General features: G+C 58.1%; 1 protein-coding gene across 4 annotated transcripts in view; it reads right to left on the bottom strand.

Moving 5' to 3' along the window:
* The window catches only part of DAGLA (diacylglycerol lipase alpha), a 60,729-nt gene that overhangs the window by 17,779 nt on the left and 17,049 nt on the right, over window positions 1-25,901 (bottom strand). For 2 of the 4 annotated variants that reach the window (XM_072970073.1, XM_072970076.1), the window contains exons 2-6: window positions 7,407-7,545; window positions 6,814-7,025; window positions 5,335-5,436; window positions 4,757-4,895; window positions 1,570-1,657 (exon numbers count right to left, since the gene is read on the bottom strand). In XM_072970073.1, coding sequence (XP_072826174.1) covers window positions 1,570-1,657; window positions 4,757-4,895; window positions 5,335-5,436; window positions 6,814-7,025; window positions 7,407-7,501 — 636 coding nt within the window. In that variant the 5' untranslated portion in view covers window positions 7,502-7,545. Of the gene's footprint in view, window positions 1-1,569; window positions 1,658-4,756; window positions 4,896-5,334; window positions 5,437-5,673; window positions 5,834-6,813; window positions 7,026-7,406; window positions 7,546-25,901 lie in introns of those variants that run through there. The other 2 variants (XM_072970075.1, XM_031690758.2) reach the window with 2 other exon arrangements.

The raw sequence follows: 25,901 nt of genomic DNA, 5'->3' as shown, positions 1-25,901 counted from the left end.
CTGGCTGCTTCTTCCCTGTGTTGCGCCTCTTTCCACTTCCCACCAGCTGTGACCTTGAACAGCCCCCAAGGACTTTACAGAGCCCTAGGTCTCAGACCCCCTCCCCGACCTGACTTTAGTGGCCGACTCAGGACCCCCACCGTGTGCCTGGAGAAGGGTGCAACACTGGGCCAGTGGTCCCCCTGGCTACCCTGCAAGCTCTGTCCTCAGGACAGCCGTGCCTGGGGCCTGCGGGCAGGAGGCAAGGCAGACAGAGGCAGCCCTGCCAGCCGGTGTGCAGTCCTTCCTGCCTCGCAACAAGTTGAAGTCTGGAACCTCTTCCCTAACCTGTCAGGAGAGGCTGTGGTGGGAACAAACTCATGGCAACTGGTTCCCTCTTGCTGGGTTTCACCCTTGAGTGTCTGGCACTTGTAAGAGCAGAAAAATCCAGGGCTGCAAACTCAACCACTTAATGGGGCCAAACAGAGCCAGCCACTGCTGCGAGCAGCCCACCCGGGCCAAATTGAGATATACTGAACTTTGCATAAATGCCCCTGATTTTTAAATGTTAGCATCCAATTCAAGTTTTTAAAGCAACACAGCACAAGCTGATCAGGGTATGCTCTGGATGGGACCTGGCCTGACCACCCTTTCCCTCCCTGGCCACCAGTGTTTGCTGAGGCCCCCTTGCCTTTCAGGAAAAGACGCCAACACCAGCCCCAACACCGCCTGCAGGAGGGTGGGTGTGCCCTCAGCAGGCCCTGGGCTGAGACCCCTCAGGCCCCCCCAGAGAGCCCCGTGGGGGTGCTCCCCGCCCGCCAGGGAACCTCCGGGGGTTGGGGGAGGCTGTCTCACACTTGATTACTCACTCTACAGCTCACCAGGGACTTCTGGTGGGAAGGGGCCACTCAAGGCTTCCGGTGGCTTCCATGGAGGGCACTTGCTCTCTGGCTCGGGGAGGAGTGGTCTCCTGACCTCACTGCCACTAACTAGCTGTGGGGCGCGGAGCAAGTCACTCCACCTCTCTGGGCCTCAGCTGCCTGATCTGCAAAATGAGGGGTGGGACTCGATGATCTCTAAGGGCCCTGCCAGCCCTGAGGGCCCTGCCTCCCCTCCCCTCACCCGGGGGCCACCCACTGCTGACCCCGCCTTCCCTCCAAGGTGCCCTGGCACCAAGTCCAGCCCCTCTAGTTACTCCCCAGAGCGCCTGGTGTGGAGAGCTGCCTGTCACATCGAGGGCCACATGGTTCCAACAGATCTTCCAGAGTGACCTGCAGCTGGTGACGCTGCTTTCCTTTGTCTTCAGGTGGCCCTGATGTTTGAGTTTCTCTTCTCCTAAACTAAACTCTCAGTTCCAAGGGGGTTGATAAAAGGCCTTCATATTTTTCTGTTGACGAAGCAAAGGGTTGGCTGTTTCACATGCTGGAGGGAGTCGTTCAGTGAATAATAATAGGTCCTCATAGGAGCAGGCTGTCACCTTGCTCCTGCTCAAAACCCAGCCCTGCCCCACCTGCTCTGCCAGGGAGCAAAGGCTCCTGAGTCACCAACAGCAAGACGTGAGCCCGAGGACAGCGGCTTGCCAGTACTTACTGACTGGGAGTCCTTTGTCCGTGTGCAGCAGAGGAACACTTTGAGCCGGCGTGACCAGCTGGTGGCCTGACCCTCTTCTAAGCGGTGCCTGCAGTGGGGAAGAATTGGTATGTGTGAGGTCAGAGGGCTGGACCAGAAGAGCTGGGCCAAGACGTTATGGAAACAGGTCAGCCTGTTCCCAGGACCCCACCAAAGGGCTCCCCAGCAGGAGGAGTCTAGGGGAGAATAGGCCTGGGCCCAGCCTATTCTGGGTGGCCAGTGACCTGGCTGTCAGCCAGCAGGTCTCTCCTGGGCACTCCTGCTGGCCTAAGGTGGCACACTGTTGGCTAAGGCCGGGGCCTGTGCTCCCGGCTTCTGGGAGACTGACACCAGCATGACCTGGGGGCTTCAGACCTGGGAGCCCAAATTAAAGGCTGTTCTGAGTGTGGCCCATGTGTCCACAGGCTCAAACCAAGAGCCCTAGGAGATGGCAGCCAGGTACGGGGCCTCTCTTCCAGCTTGTTCCAAGGCCTGGAGCAGACCTGTTAGACAGACCTGCTTCCCCTGAAAGGATTTCAGACGCTCACATTCCCTGTACTTGGGGAAGTTTAAGGGGCTGAATGAGGCTCTGCATTTCGAAACTTCCTGGATCTGTTCCTCTGTCCAGAGGGGAGAGGGCCCCTGCCCTTCATCTGCATGTCTGGCCCCTGTTTGTTCTGGCTGTTCTGAGGGTGTCAGGGTATCCAGGAATCTACACCCAAAGGGAGAGCAATTGGCCAGTTATCCACAGAGGCCCTTCCAGTGGTGGGTGTCCATAAGCCGGTCTGTTTTGAGCATAAAGATAGCAGATCCAACATTAAAAATGTAAACTTACAGACAAAGCAAGAAGGGGCTGGCTTGCTTTTCTGACATGTACCTTCCCGCCAGCCCCTTCAGATCCTGGTGCTGGGTGGTGAGGAGGGGCAGGCACGGGTGACCCTCAATGCCTGCAAGGCACTTAGCATCCATCAGGAGTGACAGGCCAGGCCCTCCTCCCAAGCCTCTTGGCTCCTCTCTGCAGCTAAGGGCTACTTCCTGCTCCCAACCCTGGTCCCACGGGCTGTGGGCCACAAGGACAGGGAAAACCACAGGGCCTTCCAGGGCTACAGGAGGGGCTTAGGGAAGGATGCGCGGGAATTCTGTTTCTGGGACCAGCCAGCCCTGAGGGACTTAGGCAGCCTTGCATCCTAAACCAATGTCCCACCTACTGGAGGCTTAACAAAGGCCAAGCTGGGTTCCCAGAGCATTATGTTCTTTAACCCTTTCTAACCAAATTGGCTATCAAACATTCAAAGAGAATTTCTTCCCTTCCCTGTGGCTGATGGAAGAGCTGACTGTATACCCTACTGCAGTACCCTTTGTGCCCACCAGGGGACGGATGGCGCTGATGACACGTTTAGCCTAATGCATTGGTTAGGCTATAGAGACCGAGACAGGGAGAGACTCTAAATGTAGGCCGGAAGTTCATGGACTCGGCACCCTACTACCCTGGGGCTCCCGCAAAGATCCAAGGTCAAGGCTCCCAAGGAGTAGTGGTGGGACTAACCCATCTCCAAACCCCACCAGATTTGACTGGAAGGAGAAAGTGCCAAGGACTTAAATGGCTCCCTGACTCCCAGAAACTAAAATAACCCGTCAGTGTGACAGAAAGGCTTGTGCGCATCCCCAAACCTGGAGGTGGATAAAGGGTCGGTAGGCTTAAAATTCCCTGGTTAGAAAAACTGCGGTTTCAGAGCAGAGGGAGGCCGAGTGGGGAACAGCCGAGAGGTGGTCACAGTGGCCCAGCCTACCCTCCCAAGCCCACCTGAGAGCTGGAGAAACCACAGCAGGTGGGGCCGTGTGAGCTCTGAGGCTTCTTAACTACCCGTACAGGGCCCGGAACTGCTGGAAAACTTTCTAATTCAGATGACAGCCACCGCCAACTCCCAACTGCAAAGGCACTGGCTGCCCTGGGTCCCAAAGGCAATTACCCAGAGTTGAGGAGGGAAGATTTTTTTCCAGGGCCCCAGGAGCCCAGAAACTGGGTCGGGGGGGCATGTGCTCAGAATGTGCAAAATGGGACGGGTGGTGGCGGCCAGCTGCACTGGGGGGAACAATGAGCTCTGGGGTCTGGCATTTGGGGCCGGGAGGTGGCCAGCCTCAGCCCAGGTGTGGCTCTGGCTGCATTGCCAAGCTGACATCGGGGGCCCAGAGGAACCAGCCAGAAGGGTACAGGAGGATGGGGTGGGGTCCTGGGCAAGCTACTGCCCTGGCTGAGAGCTCCCGACTCCACTGCCCTGGGCTGGAGATGGAGTGCCAGATGAGCTTGCACTCCTCGGGCAGGGTGGCCTCTCCAGGACTTGGACTCCTCAGCTGTGGAATGGGTCTCACAACCACACCAGGGTTAGCAAAAGGATTAAACAGACAGATCATGGAAAGGGCTCAGGGCAGGGTCTAACCCAGAACAGAAGCTTGATTAACAGGAGTCATGGTGACCCACCCTGGAAGCTCCTCCTCTCTTTTTTCAATATACAGGAACTCTGTGCCCATGCCTGGTCTCATTTTCTTTACCAGGGCATAGCCTTTCCCCTTCTCCAAAACACTGTGCAAACCTCCTCCCTCCAGGAAGCCCTCCTTGATTAAGCTCCTCCAGCCCCTTAATACTAGAGGCAGCCTCACCTAGTGGTTAAAAGCAAGGGCTCTAAAGCCAGACTGCCTGGGCTTGATCCCAGCCCCACCATTTCCCAGCTGTGTGACCTCAGGCAAGTCACAGAGCCTCTCTGTGCCCCAGTTTCCTCATCTGTATTATGGGGATGATATTAACAGCTACTTTAGGGAGTTACTCCAAGTTAATAAATGCACTTCCGGCTTGCTGTACACATGCGTCCTACTGTTACTATCATTGTGCTGTTATTGGCACTGAAGATGATGACAATGACAAAGGCTACCACTGGCTGAGCACGAACCTCATGTGAGTACCATGTTAACCACCCTATTAAGTCTCACAGAGGCAGCATGAGGCAGAAACCATGGTGGTCCCCACTTTATAGACCAGGAAATTGAGGTCAGACTTTGGCCAACGCCTGTGGTTCACACAGGTTGAGACACAGTGAGGGAGGCACAAAGCTGGCCTCCACCCACCAGTCAGCGAACCCCGCCAGGGGACGGCCCACCTGCCCGGCCGACTGACCGCAGGTTGTAGGTCCGCAGGTTGCGCTGCCTCCTCTTGGTGGCCCTCAGCTTGACGAAGGTGCGGCCCGTGGGGTCGAAGACGCAGAGGACAGTGATGCAGACACTAAGGATGACCACCCAATTGCAGACGACCATCCCTGTGGGGGCAGCGTTGGGAAGTGAAGGGTCATGGTCCTGGGGACACCTCTCTGGCTCTGAAGAAAGGGGCACTGGGGCCTCCCTACCCCCAACTGCTTCTGGGGCCCAAGAGAAAAGCCCCAAAGCCCCAAAGCCCCTGGCTCCAGCCTCTGGCTGCATGGCCTGGGGTCCCCTGGCTGAGCTGTGACCCCAAGGTCCATCCCTGGCACAGAGAAGATTGCTGTGTAGGTTTCCAGAGTCCCGGGCAGCTCTGTGCCTGCTGCTGCCCCCCAGACCAGGGTCCCCCAATGGGGGATGGCAGACCACAGGATGAAGGCTGCAGCCTCACCCTACCAACCTGCTGGCACCCTCACAGAAACTGTTTCTCTCTCTCAGGGCCTGAGCGTCTGCCCTCTCTAACCTGACCCACCCCCTCCACCCCAGGGCTGACCAACGTACCAAGCGTGACGTTCTTGGCAGTGAGGTCATTGCAGGAGGTGTAGTACTGAGTGAGCCAGACGATGCCCACGATGGCGTAGATAAACTCGATCACCAGGATGGCTGCAAGGAGAGCAGGGCCCTGGCTGAAGGACAGCTGCCGGCTGCCCAGGAAAGGCCCTAGAGCCTTGGCCTGGCCCCTCCTGCCACAGGGCCCCCGGCCAGCTCAGCAGCAGGGTCACCAGACCCCTCATGGAACCCCTCACAGGCCTGCTGGTACAGAGGGCCCAGAGGGCATGGCTGTCCCACCACCACTCTGTTCTGCTGTAAGGTGCCCATCACCTGTTCTGGCTCATGTACCTTCAAGCCCCTGATGCCTCCCCAAGAAGGTGACTGCAAAGGCGATGGCGAAGAGGCATTTCTATTCTTTCAGGAATTAGAATTAGTTATATCCACGAACTCTGGAATCGGATGTATCTTAGGCAAGTTACCTAATCTGTCTGAGCCTCCGTTTCCTCATCTGTAAAATGGGAGTGACAAGGTCCGTGGTACAGGGCTGTGCAAGAATGGGGTGACAGAGTGTTCATTTCAGGAGGAAGCCTCCAGCACAAGGCAGGAGGAGGAAGGGGTCCCAGCAGCTAGCTGCCCACGGTGCCCTACTCAGGCTGAGATGGGGCTTGGGGAAGTGGGTGGGAGAACTGATGGCCCCCCTCAGGGGACAGCGTTAAAAGCCCCAGCTCCACAGGCCCCGTGTGGCAGGTGAGAGCCCAGGCTTTGGAGCCAGACAACCTGAGTTCAAATCTCAGCTCTGACATTTGCACACTTATCAGCTGTGTGACTTTAAGGGAGCTAATTAACCTCCCTGGGCCCCAAATTCTTCATCTGCAATATGAGACCAATAAAGACTCCTCCCTGAGTTAACATGGGAAAAGGGCTCAGCACAGGAGGAGTGCTCACTGGGAGTGCCCGGGAGGATGGGCTGAACCCGAGCCCAGGAAGAAAACACAGGCGGGCCCTGCAGGAGCTGGTTGAGGCCCCTGGGGAGCTTCCCAGGGAAGGCGGGGGGCTGTTTGGGGAAGGATCACAAGCAGCCAGAGATGTGCACGGCCTACAGCAGGGGTCGGCAAACTCCTTCTGTAAAGGGCCAGAGAATAAACGTTTTAGATTCTGTGGGTCATACTCTCTGTCCATACTCTGCTCTGCTGTGGTCGTTCAAAAGCAGCCAGAGGTGGTTAAGTGCGTAAACGAATGAGTATGGCTGGGTTCCAATAAAACTTTATTTACACAAACAGATGGCAGGCTGGACTTGGCTCTCAGGTCGCAGTCCGCCCACCCCTGGTCCGGAAGTGAGCCCAGTAAACCTGCCTGTTCCATGCTGGACCCGGGTGCTGGCGCTGGGCCTCGCACATCACATGTGGCTGAGTGAATGTTGGGCACAGGAGAAGGGTGAGGATTGGGGTAGGCCAGAGCAGACCCTCACCCATGGCAGGTGGCCCTTACCCAGGCGCACGTAGAGCACATACTGCATGGATTCTCGGGGCTCCGTGTAGAGGATGCCCCCGCGCATGCTCAGCCAGATGATGGCCATCTCTGCAATCATGCAGCTCAGCAAAATGCCCAGGTAGCCGCGGCCGTGGTCCACCAGGTTCAGGGAGCAGGCCTCGTTCGGGTTGTAGACCAGGCCGAAGAGCACCACGGACAGGATCACAAACCTGGGGGAATGCACACGTGAGCGGAGCCAGGCAGCCTGCGCACCTCCCACGGCCCACCTCCCAGCGGGGGGAGGTGAGGGCCTCACTGCTCCGGGCCCAGGACCACTGTCCACCTGGCAGTGAGTCCCTCTGAGGACACAGGTATCCAGGGACAGGGTAGCAAGAGCAGTGAGTCCAGCCACCAGCCGTGGGCAGGCAGCACAGCAGCTCCGCCCAGCGCTGGTGTCAGGTCCAGCAGTGGCCGGGTGGGGTCTCCATGTGGGTATCGCCCTAAGCGGTGGATGGTTCAACACTGACTCCTGGGAGCTGGGCACATGATGGCGTTGGGACAGATGATCAGAAGGCCTTCTTCCAGGCCTGTGACATGGGCATAAGACTCACCATGTGGTGTGCAGGAGGAAGAGGAAGATGGCTGGCAGGACGAGGTCATCGCTGCCCACTGACCAGCGTCGCCGGAACACCACAATCCCGGGCATGGCTGGCAGCTCTGCGGAGGCTCAGCGGGCCTGGCGCTCACCTCCTGAGACAGAGCAGACCCTGTGGCTGCCTAGGCCACTGAGGCACCCAGGGTCGCCACATGCCTTGCTGGGTGTGCCCAGCGGCACAGGCGTCTCCCCCAGGCCCTACAGCCCAGGGGCTTCCTGACCCTTCCTGGGCAGACCCACCTCCCGCAGGATCCACCCCCAGAGCCAACATCAAAAACTGCAGCAGCCAGACACTGGCTTCAGCCTTACCCCTACCCTTGAGGACTCTCCTGTCCCCCATACTGGCACATGCCCCTTGGGATCAGCTCTGCCAGGGGCTACCCCAACAGGAATTGCTCAGCATCATTAAAGACCTGGGTTCATCCTTGCCTCGCCCTCCATGGGATCAGGGGAGCCCCTGCCCAGTGTACGCAGTCCTTGGGGTGAGGTGGGTGCTTCCCAGACCAAGCCTGAGTTGTCCCCTGGTGTGAGGCCAGCAGGGCAGGTGGAAGGCTGAAGGTCTTGGGGAGGGTGGGGATAAGGGCATGCCTGGGGCTGGAAAATATGGGGGATGGGAGTTCCCAGCACATAGTAGGTACTCAGTAAATCTGTGTTGCATGAGGTCTTCCACTGCTTGCTTTGCTAGAATGCTGGAAATCAAGTCACTCTATGACTTGATTTTGCACCCATCAGACAGAATTCCCAACCACAGCGATGCCTCTTGGTAAGGAAGGACATGGCTGAGACACAAGTTCAAGAGCATGGCTGGGGTGCTCAGCCCCTCTGCCGGAAGGGCAGCGGGCAAGCCCTGGGGGTATCCCATCCTCTTGGCAACCATCCCTCCCACACCCACCCTGAGCCATGCAGCCTTCACTGCCCCGATCCCAACTCTCTGAAGTAGCCGAATTCAAATTATCCACAGGCAAGCTCAGGGAGGAGGGCCCAGGAAGCCCCCAGTCCCCACACCCTAGAGTCCCAGAAACAACGGCAGTGGTGGTGGCCGGGGGTAGACACCCATGAGGGGCTCTAGAGTAGCTCTGAGCTGAACTGTGTAGAGGAACCCCTGCTGCAGGAGGCTGGGCACTGGTGGGCAGCTGCCCCCAGGCTGGCAGAGGCTTACATGGCATCTGGTCCAAGGGTAGGCAGCAAGTCCTCCTCTCCCCGGTGACGGCTCCAGGGAAAAAGAGTGTCTGCGGAGACCGGCATCACTTGGGAAGTGGCCAAGTCTCCCCCGACCGGTGGGATGGCCCTCAGGGTGGGCGAGGGGGTTTGGGGTCTGGTGGCCAGCCGGCACGTCCAGTCCAGCCCGTCTCTGTCGCCCTTTCCCTGGTGCAGCCACTTCATCCAGCCGCTGCCAGGCTGCTCCCAGCGAGGTGGCGGCCTGGCGGGCGGGCCGGCGGGCTAGCCTGCTGGGGTCGTGCCTACTCCTCCCCCCACCCTCAGGAAGTGACATCATCCCACTCTCTCCAAGGAGGAGTCGGAGCACGGATTCTGGGAAGCGGGAGAAGGATGGAGCGCGCGCAGAGCTGCATGGTGGGGTGTCCGGGGGTGGGGGTCTGGGACTACAGGGGGCTAGGGCTCCAGCTGTATGTCTGTGACAAGTGGCTGACGGCACTGGCTATGTTTGAAAGGACGGAGGGGAAGGGAGGGGCTGGGGCTCCGTGGGTGGCAGCAGGGCTGCGGAAGGACAGAGCTGCCAACAGCTGGTATGTCAGCCACCAGCTCCTACAGCCCCTCCCCATCTCCAGGTGGCCCACGGAGGTTACCTCAGAATGCTGGGTTGGGCTCGGGGGCCCCTCACACAAATGAAACGACTGCGAGGTCCCAGAAGGTGCTGTAGCTCCGCATCCCACTCTAATCAGGCCAGACCCCGGCAGAGGAAGGGGAGGGCCGTCCCAGAGGAGCCCAGAAGAGCTTGTTCTCAGGGATGCTCCGCGGACAGCCCTTCCCAACCATCTCCTCTCCCTCTGCCCTTCACCTCTTGGAGTCTAGAATGGCTAAAACTCTCACAGTTCACATGTACCATCCACCTCACAATATCACACAAAGCCCCACGTGTGCACACGGCCCCACCCTCCCTGCTCTCAGGTGGGAGAAGTAGGGGGATCCTGGCACCCAGCCCTGCAGAGGTGGCTGAAGGTCTGTTAAGACACCAGCGTGAAACGGCCAGTGGCAGCCTCTGCCCCCCAGCTCAGGGAGTGATCAGCCAACAGCCGTGGTCAGTGCCAGTCCCACTTCGATCATGTGGCAGGGTTCCCTTAGGCTGACCCCACCAGGTGCTCCGTTACAGGCCTGGACAAAGCCAGTGACAGTCTTAGCTCTGGTGGGCTAAGCAGAGGGAGAGCATGTGAACCCGGCAGATCAGCTGCCCCTCCCTGGTCTGGGCTAGAGGACTCTCCAGCTGGTCACTGCCAGGTCACGGTGTGGGATGGGGGTGACAGGGCCTGTGCTGCTCTGGGGGAGAGTGGGCCACTCTATTCCATGTAGATTCATAAATCTCAGGGCTGCTATTTTTAAGGGCCTGAAAGACGCCCTTTCTCTCGAGACCCCAGCCCTTCACAATGGGGGCCTGTTCCCCTGCTGGGGATGTGATTTCATCTGGAGGAAATGTCTCAGGATGGGGGAGGGCAGAGGCTATTTCCTGGTCTGGGGCTGCCACAAAGCACCTCCTCTGGCTCTCCTCCCCCAGGGCACAGGGTCTGTGCCCTCCAACAACCTCAGTGGGGGCGCACATAGCTTCCCTACCCAGATCAGTGGTCCTCCCAGGGGAGGTGTGGCACCCCCCCCTTCAGTAGGGGAGAACAGGGGCACTGCTGGGCGCTCCCTATGCCCTGGCTGGGCCGCCAGCCCAGGCAGGTGTGAATGGGGTGCCAGGACACCCCCCCACATGGATGGGATGACTTGAGTGGTACTACAGGGCCCCTTTCTTCCTCTATCCACAAAGCCCAGTATCCTTGATGGTGATTCAGGCCCTTGAGTTAAGCATTAACCATTCTCAGAGTTCCACTTCCCAAAAATGCAAAATTGTTTTCTAAAATGCACATGCTGATTCCTACTTTAAAAACCTTTCATGGCTCCCATGGTCTGCAGGGTAAAGTCCAGACCTCTCAGGCAGTAGCTAAGGGCCTCAGTAACTGGTAGGCGGGCTGTGCAACCTTGGGCAAGTGCCTTGCCCTCTCTGAGTCTGGGAGCAGGAAGACCCTCCCCAACCCCTGGGGATCCCGGGCACAGACAGGCTCAGGGCCTTCTTCTGGCTAGAGAAGTACTCCAGCCCCTTCTCACACTGCCCCATCCTCCTCCCGACCCTACCAAACTGCTACTCCCTAAAACACCTCACTGGAATCTGTGCTCTGTCTACCTCAGTTTCTCTGCCAGACAAAATCCCACTCATCTTTCAAGGCCAACCAAAAGTCATCACCTATTTGAAACCCTCCTTGACAGCACCCCCTACCCTTCTCACGCAGAACTGGCTGTTCCCTAATGGGCCCCCTGGATGCCTCCCCCAGGGTAGCCCTGGGCACATTGCGTTAGTGTAAACTTATTGATTCTTTGCTGCCCATCCCTGCCCCAGCTCAGCCGAGAGTCCTGGAGGGCTGGGGTCTTGCAGCGCTGCTGATCTTCACACCCACTCTCTTGCCCTGGAGTGTGAGCATAGGCCCCCCCCCTCCCGTCCCCGCAGCAGCCCCGGTCCCTCCAAACCACCACTCCATCCCCCTGAAGCAGCTGTCATAAGACTGGAGACACAGTTCCTTCCTCTCGTAGCTCAAATCCTTCCCTCTTGGGGAAATGTTCCCCACCCCGCCCCCACGCTCCCTGGCCGCTTTCAGAGGACCAGCTTCTCTAGCTATCTTAAGTACTCTAGGGCTTTTTCCTCAGCTGCAAAATGGGGACAACACCACTCCCTCAGAAGGCTGCAGCAAGAGCTGACTGGGATGATGTCACAGAGATCTGCATAGGTCCCGGTGGACCCCAGGCCTCTCCTCGTGGGGGCCATCATATCAGCGGGGCTTCTGGGGACTTCATGGCAGGGTGATCTGGGATGGGTGCTGGGGTTTGGGCAGGTGTTGCTGATTGCATGATTGGCTCCAGCTGATCAGAAAGGGCTGGCCTGGGCAGATCAAAGCCCTGACAGGGTAACCTTCCCCTGCCATGGGCCTTAGGGGGCTGCTATTTAAAGAGCCAGGGCTGGGCCTTCTCCCCCTGATCCTAAGGTCCCCTTGGGCTTGGCCCTGGGAGCAGGCTTCAGGGAGCAGTGCCCTCGGCAGTAGGTCCCAGCAGGTCAGTGCTGAGAGCTTTCAGGGAAGGGAGGTCACAGAGAGTTCCAGCTCGGGGCTAGTGGGAGACAGGAGGTCACCCTGCTTGCTGGCAGTGGGGCCAGGGCACCAGAATCAGGCTGAATCACAGGGAAAGGATGATGTGATATAGGAGGCCCATCCAGTGTCACCTCCAGCCTCTAGGTCGGTTCATGAGGTGTCCCACCTGGCAGGGGTGGCCTTGTGCATCCAGGCCCAAGGATGGGCTGGAAGCTGAGCCTGGAGGAAGGGATGACAACCAGACCCAGGCCACAGGGATACATCTGACATTGGCGAGCACCTCCCTTGTTCCAAGTCCACCTGCCAGCCTCACAGCAGCGATGCAGGTTGACAGCGTCACCCTCAGTCCACATGCTCTAAAAATCAGGCTGTGTCTAGGTCCTGGCCCTGCACTTACTGGCTGTGTGACCTTGGACAAGTTATTTAACCTCTCTGTGCCGCTCAGTTCCTTATTTCTAAAATGGGGCTAAGAACAGTACCTAGCTCAGAATTGTCACAGGGTTAAATGAGTCACACACTTAAGCCCACACCTATCACAGAGTAGGTGCTCAGTGAATGTAGCTCTTCCACTATGATTTCTATTGAAGAATGAGGAGGCTGGGGCTCAGAGACTCTGCCCCGCAGCTTCCAAGGAGCAGGAGGCTGAGCAGGCAGGAGTCCAGTGCTATCCAAAGCCCACACTTAATGCAGGAATGTCAGGGTTAGAAGGGGCCATGCAAACAGTCCTGGAGCCCCCTTTTATGGGTAAGAAAACTGAGGTTCAGAAAGGCCCCAGAGACTCCAGCTTTCCCTATCTGTCCATCCCAGCAGGTGCTAGACAAACTGTCCCACAGTTCCCTTCTCCCACCTCACAGCATGCTGTTCTTGAACTCCCCAAGAGACAGTCCCATTAGCAGAGTGTTTCTCCGGGGAGCCTGGGCTGAGATCTTCTCTTTCACACTCTTGATGCATAACCCCCTTGGAAGCTGGCAAAATCCACATGAACTCCCTCGCTGGCAATCAATCCACAAGAAGGCATCAATCACCTGTACGGTTTCAGGCAGAGTCATCTGTGGCTACCTCTCCACCTCCCAGTGGGTGGGGACCCCACTGCTCCGCAGCTGGGCTGGCAAAGGAGAGGAGACCTCAGCCCCAGGCCCACTTTCCCTGGACCCCGTTTAGCCCTGCCTGTTGAGGCTGGTGACTGGGCTAGGTCCAGCCACATTCTCAAGCTGCCAGCCCCAGACCCAGGGCAGCATCCCCAGGCCAGAAATTCACCACTCCTTCAGGCCTTGGTTGCCTCTCCTGAAGAATAAAGAACCTGGACTAAGGGGAGGCTAGTATTTTTGTATTTGTTAATATTTACTTGTATCAGCAACAGCTGCATGTGTCTATACGGGAACCACAAGCAATGAAAAGGTGGAATATAAATGTAAAATCTTCAGAACAAAAACTAAGTACATTAAAATAGAAGATTGGGGAAATGGTTGTACATGTGCAAGACACAACGGCCCCCACAGGAGCTACGTGTAAAACTATCAGTACATTCCATGCTTCCTGGTGGCCAAAGTAAAAAGGGAAATCAGGCAGTCTGTAAGGACTCTTTTAGTTCCGCAAGGTGCTGTGGTCTTTGGAGTCCTGAGGAGAGGGCCCAGGACTCCCTTTCCTATAATGAGTGGGATTCCCTGTGTGAAAGGGCTTTGAAGTTAGAATGTGTTCCAAACACAGTGAGAGGAAACTGCTGCTAGCTAGGCCCTTGGGGTCTGTCTGGTTCCCAAGTGTTTCTGTGTTGGGCACTGGAGCTTGTCTTCCTGAGGTGGGTATCTGACTTGGGGGCCTGACTGCAGTGAGGCTGGGCCCCAGGCAGCCTGCAGGGCGAGTGCTGGCCCCAGATGCTCTGTCTCAGCGGGGTGGGCTCACGAACGGGCTCCCTTCTGGCCTAAGTGGGCTGGTAGACAGCGCCCGCCCTCTTTAGTCGTGCCCAGAGCACTGGCTCCAGGGGTGGTCAAATCCTGGCCCCTCCACTTCTCAGCTGTGGCCACTCTCTGGCTACAGAGCTAGTTAGCCTCCCTGCTGGCTGGTGAGGCTTATATGAGGGAGCACCCACACAGGGAGGGGATCAACACATAGTAACCAGAATCACTTCAAGAGGCTGCAGGGCGGTCCCAGCTCAGCCCACCTTAAGTCCTCTAGCACCTGTCAGTTACCTACCACATCCTGGGCCTCATCTGAGCCCTTTGCAAACATAACTCACTTAATCCTTATAATAACTCTGTGAGGCAGGCACTGCTATTACTGTATTTTACAGATGAGGTGAAGTGAATTGCCCTGGGTCACACAGCCTAGTTCCAGGGCCTGTGTCTTAACCACTGCTTCTGAGGAGCAGGATTCAGCTAAATGCCTGTTTTTGAACCCAGGAGCAGGCTTCTGATGCCCCCTATGGAATGAAGAGCCATGGCGTTAGGGATCACAAAGAGCTCTGTGGGTCTTCCTCTGGCTCCAGGCTTGTGGTCACGCCACCACGGGGAGACTGCGGGTATCGACCCCACTCTGCAGATGAGGAAGACTGAGCCCAGGGGAGTTCCACGGGCTGCCTGAAAGTGAGGGGGCTATGGGCCCAGAGCTAGAAGCCTCATCAGGTCATAGGGGCATTACCCCAGCTTTACAGATGAAGAGACCAAGGTCAGAGAGGCACAATTCCTGAAGATCCCACGACAAGGACGGGGCAGGGCTGGTATTTCAAAGCAGCCTCCTTGAGTTACTTGAAAAGAAAAAATCTCTGCCCGTCAGTCCGGGTCCTCATTCCCACGCACACAGACACAAAGACCCACATGTTCCCTCCACCGGGCAAGTCCCTTCTCCTTCCCTGGCCTGTGGCCCCACACAGAGGTTGGTCTCCAGGACCACAGGAAGGGGAAGGGCGGTGAGGGAGGCGACAGAGAGAGCACGTGCGTGGGTTGGGGGCCACGTGCACTGCCAGCCTGTGCCCGGGTGTGCACAACCCAAGCTACTGGCCTGAAAGCTGTTGCTTTTCACACGTCAGCTGTGCAGGAGCAGAAGGCAGAGCTGAGTCTGCCCAGGGCTGAGGCCGGGTTCCTCACGCACCCAGGCTCAGGGACTGAAACAGTGTGCCTGGTGTGGCCGGGGGCAGGAGGGGGACGCCACGGCCACTCCCCTCCGCCCCCAGGGTCTCAGACTCACAAGCACCTTCCCCACCCTCCCAGCCAGGGCCACTTTGAAGGACCAGGGGAGGTGCCTCCTATGCCCCTCACTACAAGCCCGAAGGTGGGTACAGCTGGTCTCATGTCACAGATGGGGAAACCGAGGCTCTGAGGTTAAACAACCCAATGAGTGAGGTGCCAAGTCTGGCTCTGAAGCCACGTCTTTCTGCTGTGTTCTCTCCACATCGACAGGCTTGATGGCCAGAGCCCCTCCCTACGGAAGAGCAATCTCAGGGCCAGGCAGAGAGTTCGAGGAAGAGGATGAAAAGGAATGGCTCCAACTGCTGGATGCCATGCTGGGCTGGATGCAGAAACAGCTCCAACAATTATTCTATCACCTGTTATTTTTTAAAAAATTCTTACATAGCATTTATTATATATGGTAAAGAGCAATTCTCAGATGTTACCCACTTTAACGTCATTCTTTTAACAACCCTATGAGGTAAATGTTATCATTTTATGGATGAGGAAACAGGCCCAGAGAAGTAAAGTAACTTTCCCAAAGTCACTCAGCTAGTGAGAGACAGAGCCAGGCCGCGGGGCTCCAGTCTGTGCTCTCAGCCCCTCCCGATGAGCCCTGGTCAGGGCTCCATTTATCACCGAGGCTCCAGCTTCTCGTTCTCACGCTAATTATTTTTCACTCATCTACAACAAGCAAAACTTGCCATCTGCCACGGGCCCTGTCACTGACACCAGCCAGCTCCCTGGGAATCAACTGAGGCCTTTCGTTCCCTGCTAGTTGTTTTGGGAGGGGGGCTGGCTGCTGGGAGACGAGGAGGGAGGGCCCAGGAAGTGGCAGGACCCTCACGAGCAGTCAGGCCAGGCCCTCCTCCCACCCCACTGCCCTCCCTGGTCCTCTCCTCCAGGGGGTTGACGCCAGGGCTCACTGGGCCAGAACGGACCTGCTTCCAATAGCGGAAGAAGTTCCCCTCTGGTCAGGTCAAGTTTTATTTCTGAATTCTTCCTTGGAGGCTGTTTATTTTCCTGAAACTAAGGATGGGCCCTTGTCCCACACTCATTCTGGTGCCTGGGGCAGAGGTGCCCCGGAGCAGCCCAGAGAGGCGGGCTCTGCTGGCTGCCTGATGGGCACTGCCTGGCGCCCGGGTCTCCCAGGCCCTGGCCCTTTCCTCCTGTCTGTTTGTGGATGGATGCAGGCACCCATCCCAGGGCTATTTCTATTCAGGCCCTGTGGTCTTCTCACATCCCCCCTTTGTGCTCCGTAATATCTTTACCCCTTCCCTCCAGCCCTGGAGGACAGCCCCGAATCTGAATCTCAGATCTGTCGCTTCTAGTTGTCTGTGACCTTCACTTCTCTGAGTGACAGTCTCCTCATCTGCAGAAGAGGATAATGGAGGTACCCGCTTCACAGGGAGTCGCGAGGAGTAAGTGGGATAATGCATATAAAGCCCTCGGCTCGTGGAAAGTAACAGTGGCTGTAGTTATTATCTATCCAGCATCTCTCCTGAGGGTGCTTAAGACTTCTCACTGCCCGAGTCCCTACCCTCGAGGCGTAGCAGGGCCCAGATCTCCCTGTGAGCTAATTCAAGCCTCCCATACAGAAAGACCCTGCTCCCTACCCCTGGCCACCGGGCTGACCCACGCCTGCCGTCACCCTTGTCGACCTACCTAATACCCTGACCTACCTTTTCCAGCAGGAATGGCAGCATCTCCTAGGAGCCCCACTTGCCCAGGCTGAGGCTTCACTGGCCCTGCCTCCTTAACCCACAACGAACCACTGAGATGGACTCATGATCCCATGGATCAGCTGGGAACGAGGAGCTCTGGCTCAAGGACACACCTGTGCTCCTGCGGAATGCCCCCGTCTGCCTATGTCTTAAGTTTTGGGGAGTCCCACTGTAGGCCCCTTCCCAGCTCAAACTCTGGATGTCCATTTGCCCGGTCCAGCATCCTACTGGCAGTCCTCCCAGGCCCCCCACCCCTTATCTCCCCCAGGGCCTCTGCTCTCCTACAAGCCATTTACCGGGAGACTCCCCCACTACCACTCCCGCCCTGCGCAGCTCATCTGCAAAGTTTTAGCTGGGCTTCCCAGAGCTTCCGAGAAGAGACTCCCTGTCCCGGGTGCTGGCAACACCTCTGAGAGGAATTAGCACCTTCCACTTCATTCAGGGCCCCCTAGTGAGGCTGCTAATGAGGATGCTAAGTGGGCACACCTAGCCTGACACCTCCCCTCTGGGAACCCCCGCGCCCAGCCAACCCTGTGCCACCACGGTTCTATCACACCTCCTCAGGCCTGCTCAGGGGGAGAGGCTCCCCAGACTCCAGGAGGCTGCATGGGCCACGGAGGATGGGTGGAGGGGCCACCTCCCTGGGCAGCACGGCCATCTAGGGCACAGGCCCTCACTCGGGCTATTGAGTTTCGCTTCAACCATTCCCTGGGCATCGCAGAAGCAGGCAGGGATCGAGTGACTTCGTAACACGAGCTCTTTCCCAGGGGAGGAGGTCTGCAGAGTTCCTGTGCAACCGGAGGGCCAGCATCCCTTGCTCCTCAGAGCACCGCTGGCAGCAGGAGGTGCTGCTCCCTACGGTGCCCAGGCTGCGGTCCAGACCCCAGCCCTCGGTGGCCCTCCTCTCCCGTGCCCAGTGAGTGGATGGCAGTGCTCTCCCAAGTGGGTTTCTGGAAACCCTCAGGCACCTCCAGCTGAGGGGAGGTGGTCACAGCAGGCTGGGGCTTGCCGGCTATGCTGGTCAGAGTACTTTAAGCTGTTTTACACATTGGGGCTCCTTGTAACATTGTATTTGAACTAAACAATCTCAGTGCTTAAAAATGTTTGAGAGGTCCTGGACAGAAGGAACTCTCAGGTCCTTTCTGGCCCTGACTTTTAGTTCTACTTGCTGTTTCAGTGCAGGATGGCTGAGAGCCTGGGAGGTCCACCCAGGAGCCCAAGCTAACTGGACCATCCTATGTGTCTGCCTGGACTAAGCCACAAAAAACACTGACCAGGTGCTCAGAGACTCCTACAGTCCCCCTCACTCCCTAGAAACCGTCCTGGGCACGACAAGCTGGACCAAGCATGTGCCCACAGGCCTCCGGGAGGGGGTGGGGGCTCCAAAGGCCCCCTGCCACTGGACGAGGGCAGGGCTACACCCAGCTTTTGTCCTAGTGCCTCTGCCCACGCAGACGTGCACTGAGCCATGACCTTCAAAGTAAAGCGCAGGAGCCACCGCCCGGGACGAATCAACCATCACTTCCTCCTCCTCAGTGAAATAGGGATGGTGATGACAGCGCCTCCCTCGTGGGGCTGCTGTGAAGACAAAGTGAGTTCAAAGTTGTGAAGTGCTGAGCGCCGGGTCCAGCACAGACGGGTTGCTTGGTGGTATTAGCTACATACACACCTGCTTAGTTTTAATTAAATCAACCCCTCCTCAAAAGTGCATTATGGCTCCTAAATGCTCTTTATGTGCGATTAAAACTCCCAACCATTAGCTATAAAGCTCTCGACCAACCACCCACCTCTGTCGCTGTCAGTGGGCAAGCCCGTCTCCTGCTCATCAAAGGAATGGCCCTCTCCCTGGCGGAGCTCGGGCCCGTCTCAGTTGGCCTTGAGCCCCAGTCCTGGTTGGTCGGCCCATGACTGATCCATCTCGGCCCACCTTCCTGCAGGCTCTTGGTGCTTTGCCTCGCCTTCTCTGTTACACTGAGGCTCCTAGGAAGGAAACCCTGGCCTCCCCCGGCTTTGCTTCAGGTCTGGGGGATGGGCCCAGAGGCTCAGGGCAACACAGACTAGAAATGGGGAGCACTGGCCTCCACAGTGGGGGCAACCTCACCAGGCACCTCGTAAACATCAGCCTTCTCACTCTTCATGCCCAGGCGGGACCAAAGGGCTGGCTTCGGATCTGGGTAGGTAAAGGCTCAGAGAGGGCAGGGCCCGACCTTGGACTCCGGACTTTGGTATCACTTTCCCTCCCAGAGGACTCATCCTCAGGGCCAGGGCCCCAGGCTCAACACACCAACATTTCTGTGGCCTCTGCTTCCTGGCCTGCTCCTGGGGTGTGGCAGCTCCCTGGTGACTGTGGGCTAGACTGCTGCCTGAACTTCCAGCCCTGAGTGGCACTCCATGACCACTTAAAAGGTCACAGAAGGGAGGTAATGGACATTTGGCAGGACCTCCTCCCAGTCGACCTGGGGCAGGTGCCCGCGGCTTCATCAACTGCCTGCTACCAGGAGGGATGAGGCAGGACTTCCACGGACCCTGCCAGCCCTGGGGAGGTCGGCAAAGCTGTGTCTGACTCCAGGGGATGAACCTTTCAACGGGAGCTGACAGGGCCATCGAGAGAGACTAGCAGTGCCGGGCATTGAGTGCTAATGGGATGCCCACCTGGGGCCCAGGAGACAGACAGGGTCCTAGCCAGACCGGGTGAGGCCGAGGCTCCTGCCAGGCAGAAAGTGGCACCTTATCTCCTCTGAGGCTTGGGAAGGAGAGTGTCAATGCCTGCTTCCTCAGCAGGCCCAGCCCTTCACTGCTTGTCCAGGAAGGCTCTGGAGTGGGGGGTGGCGGTGAGGGAGTCGGCAAGAGCAGGGGACCTGAGGGGGGCAGCCTGCGTCATAGCTCCTGCTGACTGCCCCACCCTTGGTGGCCACTGGCTGCTATAAATACCTCTCCTGCCTCTGGATGTTGCAGGAGGTGACCTAGAATTGTGGCTCTGGGGCCTCCTGGGTGCCCCTCCCTGCCAGTGTCAGATGCAGCCTGCCTGACCAGAATGTCCTTGTGGCCTGACAGCCCACCCCCACCATGAGCAGGGCCCTGGCCAGGGCTGGGAAGACCCTGACACTGAGGGAGACAGTTGAGGCTGCCAAACCCTGGGTGTCCCACCACCGTCCTCTCTACCATCTTGGCGGCAGCACTGAGGATGTCAAGTCTCTGGAGAGCAAAGGTCTGGCCAGCCTGCAGAGGAGACACGGTGTGCGGCCCAGGACCACCCACCACAGCCTCGAGCCTCAAGCTTAGAGGCAAGGGCTCCAAAGCCCCCCTCCTTAGTCCACGGTTCCTTGGCAATCCCACCTGACCTCCAAGCTGGCCGAGCATACTCCTTTCTTCCAGTCGGTGGCACGGGTCTGAGTCAGCCCTTCAGTCCTCGAGAGACCCCAGGCAGGCCCAGGCCCCAAACCCCAGGTCTGGCTGACCTAGGGGCTCAGGGCACAAGGTGGCCCCAGGCCTGGCAGTTGTGAGGACACCAACCATCACACGGAGCCAGGGTTTGGTTCCAGACTCTGGCTTAGGGCAGCACCAGGGCGTGAGGGGAGAGAAGGCTGGGAACAGCTCCAGGGGTGGGGCCTGGGGTGTGAACACAGGTGAAACCAAGTAGAAATTAAATTCACACATGCAACCATTCTCCACCTGTCCAACACATAAGCAGAGTGCCTACTGTGTGCCAGGGGCCCCAGCAATAAATAAAACTCAGGTCGGGCCAGCCCTCAAGGAACCCACAGGCCAGAAGGAAAAAGAGGCTTCAAACCAATCTTCACATATGACAGCATAAATTTCTCCAACGTGTGCTCCGAAGACGGGTCCCGTCAGAGCCTGAGCAGGGAGGTGAGGGGCAGCTGCCTTAAGATCTGAGGTCTGAAAAATAAGTCGGAGTAACAAGGCCACAAAAAGAGGGCAGCGAGGGGAAGAACATGGAAGAGGCTTGTGTGAGCACCACAGAGGACAGAGAAAAGACCAGACCAACCAGACAGGAGCAGAGGCGAGGGCCAAGGCAGAGGGGCTGGTGGGGTCGGTGAGCCAGGCCCAGGAGTCTGAGCTTTATCCTGGGAAACTCTGGGCCAAGGCGGGCACAAGGGTAGAAAGGAGTGGGGGCCAGACTGAGGTGCAGCAGACAATGGTGACAGATAGGATGGGGCGCTGGCATTGGAGGATGACCCAGGCTGACGGCCGTGTAACCAGACAGGCAGAGGGAAGGGCACTGCATCTGCCCCTGGAGCCCCAAGACACCCAGTGATCTTGGCTCCGGGGCCAGCAGGCTCTGGAGCACTTCCTGCTCAGTGTCTGCCTGCAGGCGGGGAGTCTTCCTGCAGGCGGGGAAGGATGGACTACGCCCTGGTTCCTCCAACCCTGGAGGACGCCGAGAGAATGGAGGCCTGGGGCAGCCTGGCCCACTCGAACAGCGATGCACACTGCAAAGTTTTAGCTCGGCCCAGGTGTGCAGCAGGCACCCATTCAAGGGCAGTCCCTGGGCTTTGCTCCACAGCTGAGGGTTCCCCATGACGAGCCTGAGGTTGGAGGCATTGCCCCCTGAATGCTGAACTCCTTACTTTTCCTGCCACCAGCTCTGGCCACAAATACAGCCATGCAGAGGGGGCCTTAACCTAGATGGACGAGAGCTCAGACCTGATGCAAACCCTGCACAGGAGGGGAGATGGAGGCTCGGAGAGAGGCGGTCTCTGTTGGCTGGTCATCCACCCACCCGACATTTCCAGTCACTCCACAGAGCTCATTATACTTAGAAAACGTACTTCTTTTTCTGCTGGCCAACTGACCCGCCCTCACCACCCTTGCTCACTATCCCCAGGCGCTCGGCCATGTCTCTGTCCCTCAAATACCCGAGTGTGTCCTGGCTCAAAGCCCAAGCTCTTGCCTGGACACGATCCTTGCTCCCCATCTCTGCATGGCTCCCCACCTCCATCATTCAGATCCTAGCTCCATCCCTCCTCTGGGACTCCTGTCCAATCCCAGGAAGCCCCAGAGCCTCTCCGTCACATTATTATTTTATTTTCATCTCATCACTTTCCACCATCTAACCCTCTCTAGTTTATTCATCTGTTAACTTATTTACTCTCTGTCTCCTCCTACCCCTTCAGGGAGTGGCTCTCGGGCAGGGCCCTCGCCTGTCTTCTTCCCTGCTATGTCCCCAGCACCCAGCAAAGGGCCTGGCAGTGGCAGGAGCCACGTGTGAGCACAGCCTGTGGTAGCCGGTGCAGAGTCAAGCCCAGAACCTAGGCTCCTGACTCCCAGCCCTGACTCTTTCCGCACCACCCACTGGCTGCGTGCTCAGGATCCCAGCTCGGGCCCGGACTGCTCTCCTGCAGCAGCAACCACAGGCAGGCTCCACTGGTGCCCGACGACCACGCTGTGGGTGAGGCAGGGGAGGAAAGTGGCACCGTTGTCGTTTCACTGATGCATAAACTGGTGGGAGGGGGTGTTGGTGATTTGCCTCGGGTGACCCGGCGAGCAGCAGGGCCAGGACCATGGCCAGTTATCCCGGAGGTCCTTCTGCCTGGGAGGCTCTACAGCACTGACGAGCCTGCTCCCCTGGGCATCCGTGGGAGGGAGGCTTGTGGTGTCCACCTCCACAAAGCCTGTGCCTGGAGGCAGGATGCACATCCACAGGGAGGGCACCGTGGGCCATGCTCTCAGGATGCACTGGGTACTCGAGTCCCCTCCCAGCAACATCCTGAGGGGCTCTCCAGGATCCTGGGGCCGCTGTTAACAAGAAGGAAAGGGAGCACCAGGGGAATGACTTCCCTTGGAGCCTAGTGTCTCACCCAAATGTACGGGGCTGGACCGGATGTCTCCTGTTTCCCCAGGACTTGTATTTTTACTCCCCCTGAACACCCAGCTGCCAAGGGGCTTCAGCCCCCGGTTGGGGAACACAATCCCATGGAATATGAAGAAATATCAATAACACTACCTCATGGCCGCCCTGGGAGGCAGATGGACCAGGAATGACCATTCTATACCCAGGGTTTTAAGTCAGTCAAAACCAAGGACAAAATCTAAGCCGTCAGTGACTTGCCCGTGACCTCAGAGCCGCAAAGCCTCATCCCTCTCCAGACAATGGACACGGGAACAGTGGCTGCCCCCTGGCTGCTGGGGGAACACAGACGACTTGGTAAAGGGCCTACCCTCAGATCCTTGTCCCACCTCCTCCCTGTGACCCTGATCTGCTCTCTGCCAACTTCCTAGGAATGTGAGGAGAACACACAAGACATAGCGGAGGCTTCTTAGAAGGAAAGCACTATAAAAAGCTTCACAATATGATTACTTCCCTTGAAGACACAGCCCTGGGATTTGACATCCCCACCCCCGTGGGGCCTCGTCAGGATTCTCCCAGCGTCCTCCTCCTGGCTCACACCTGCACAGCTGGGAGACCGGAGGCAGAGGGCAGGCCCACCCGGAGACACACCCCCGGCCCCAGCATCTCCCCACCAGAGGCCCCAGCATCTCCCCACCAGAGGCAGAGGGCGGAGGGAAGGTGGCAGGGCTGGTTTCGAGGGCTGTGGCCCACTCTGGACGGCCCTTTCCCCACCCTCTGCACCCAGCCTCCTCTCAGCTCTTCTGGGCCTTGGGAGGACATGAGAGCACGTCTGGGAGGTGCTCAGAGCTCCTCAGAGAGAGTCAGACCCAACGTGGGATGAATTAGGTATCAATGTGCTCATTTATGAGTACTTTGGTTTGGGTCAGGGGCAGAGTAGGAGATGCATGGGGCTCAGTGTCACAGAATCCAGACTTGGTACTGGGCTCGGCCGCTAATAAGTGTGGGCAAGTCACAACCTCTTGGAGCCCTGATTCCTGTCAAATGGGGAGAAATGAGATCTGAGTGACACTGGTTAAAGTACGACATGCAAATGGGGACTGTGAGGGTACCGGCCTCATGGCGTTACCATGGGGGTGATGGTCGAGCGCTTGGCACTGGGCCTCGCGGGCTTGACGTGCTTCAGGGCTCGTCATTCTCCTGGGGGAGCAGAGTTGTGGACAAAAGGCCTGAGGATGGGGCTGTTTGCAATGCCGCCTGAGCTTGCAGACTCTGTGTCTGTCTCCAGGCGGGCACCCATCCCTGACCAGCAGCAGGAGAGAGGGCTGTTCAGGGCCTGGTGGCCACTGGACTCAGGAGATTAGCACTCCCCCTTCCACGTCAGTCCTGCTCCCCAGCTAAGAGGCAGTGGTGGAGGGACCAGGCTGCCTCCCCAGCCCCAGCACATGGCCGGCTCCCCAAGGGATGGCTGCCCTCTGTGGACAGAGCTCTGCCAGTGGAGGGTGCAGCACAGTCTCTTGGTGACGGCCTGCTTGTCATCACAGCTTGTCTGATAGGACCAAGTGCTGGGAGGACCACAGACCAGAGCAGTGGGCTTGCTAAAGGCCACAGCCCAAAGCAAGGTGGACACCCTGGGGTGGCACGAGGCTGGCCACAGGCAGGACTGCAGGGAGGGAGGCGTGGACTCCCTGCCCAGCTAATGCAGGTCCCTCCCTGGGGTCTCAGCTTCAGAGAGACACTAGACCCACCCAGCCTCTGTTTACCTAATCTATTCCCTTTGGAACCAAGGACCAGGCCTGTGGCCTCAAGAAGCCGCCAGCACATTCCCTGGTCAGTGACTGCCCACGCAGGGGCGAGCTCAGGCAGACCAGGAAGAGGATGTTGGAAGGCCACTCTCAGGAGGGCAGGCAGAGGGGCGGGCCCAGGGCCGGGGAAGAAATCATCAAGTTCCTGGGGCTGATTCATCTGAAAGGAGGTGAGAGCAGGGCAGAGATTGGCTGAATCAAGGCAGACTCTCTCCTCGCTGGGAGGAAGGGCGGGAGCTGTGAGCAGGCATGGCAACCCCAGGAAAGAAAGGGGCAGATGTGTCTGACAGGATACTCCTGGCTTGGGCCACGTGCTCCTCTGCCCCTGGCGACACAAAGTCCCATTGATGCTGCGCCTCGCCTCCACACCCTGGGGCCAGCGCCCTGATGCAAGGGCTCTGGGGACCTCTCCTGCTCCCTGCTGACCATCCAGCTGCAGCTGCCACTGCAGCCCTGGCACGCCAGGCATGCCAGGGCCAGCTCTGTAAAGTCACATGCTCTGCGCGGGTGAGGCCAGGCACTGCAGAGCGTGGCACTTATGGAGAATGTGGCCCTTCTCAGTTACGCAAAAGCTGGAAGCCCAGAAGCAGCGGACCACTTGCTTGCCACCCTTGCCCAGCCTCACCCATCTTCCTGGAGGGCAAATCCTTGGGCAAACAGTCAGCCAGGTGCTGGCGGCACAGCAAACGCAGGGCTGCGAAAAGTAAACACTGTGGGCCACCCCCACCCTACCCCACACACCGAGCCTTCTCCAGGGGACAGGGTGCATAACCTAGCAGGCGGTGTGCTGGGAGGGTCAGGCTGCCTTGGGCCTGGAGCTTCTGCTTGGCTGGGTTACTCTGAACAAGTCTCAGGACCTTGGAGTGATGGCCACGTGTGGCTCTTGTAAAGGTTAAATGGGAGGAGGCCCGAGTGGGAGCACTTAACACAGAGTTTGGCGTAGACGAGGGTCTAGATTCATGGATGCTCTATCCAGTGCCATGTAGATGTGGGGTGGAGCCGAGGCCGTCAAAGAATAAGCGACAGCACCGTGGAAGTTCAGGCACCACAACCTTCAGCAGTATATTCGTCAGTGTTCCCCTAGCCTAGGCCCCCTGTGGAGACTTCTGACCTGTGGCTCCACCAGCAGGGGATGCTCCTTCCTGCTGGCCCCAAGCCCAGGGCAGCCATAAGCCAGATTCCAGAACCCCCTCCAGCTGCCTAGGGCCCCCTGGCCCCTACACAGGGCTTCTGTTCCAGGCTGGCCCCGCCCCACAAGCGGCCAGAGGGGCACTGTCTACTTCTCCTCGCAGACCACACCCTGGGGTTGCACAGCACATGCTGATGAGGCAGCCTGGCCTTTATCTGCTCTACTACTTGCCACGGTTGAGTGCTCTGCAGAGTCAGAGCTCTTCCTGCCCCTGTGCCTTTGCACAGCCTGTTCTCACTGCACAAGTTGTCTTTTCTAGTCCTGTTCTCCTGGGAATTCCTCAGCCTGCCAGGACTTAGCCTGAACACCACCTCCTCTGTGAAACCCGTAGAAGCCTGTCAACTCCAAGGCTGACCTGAGCAGCGCCCTTCCATCCACCCCAGCCAGGTGCCCTGGTTCCCCACTAGACTA

Source organism: Vicugna pacos, chromosome 10, assembly GCF_048564905.1.
Source record: "Vicugna pacos chromosome 10, VicPac4, whole genome shotgun sequence".
NCBI lineage: Eukaryota > Metazoa > Chordata > Mammalia > Artiodactyla > Camelidae > Vicugna > Vicugna pacos.
Note: the sequence above shows the minus strand (reverse complement) of the source record. Positions and strands in the feature narration are given on the sequence as shown.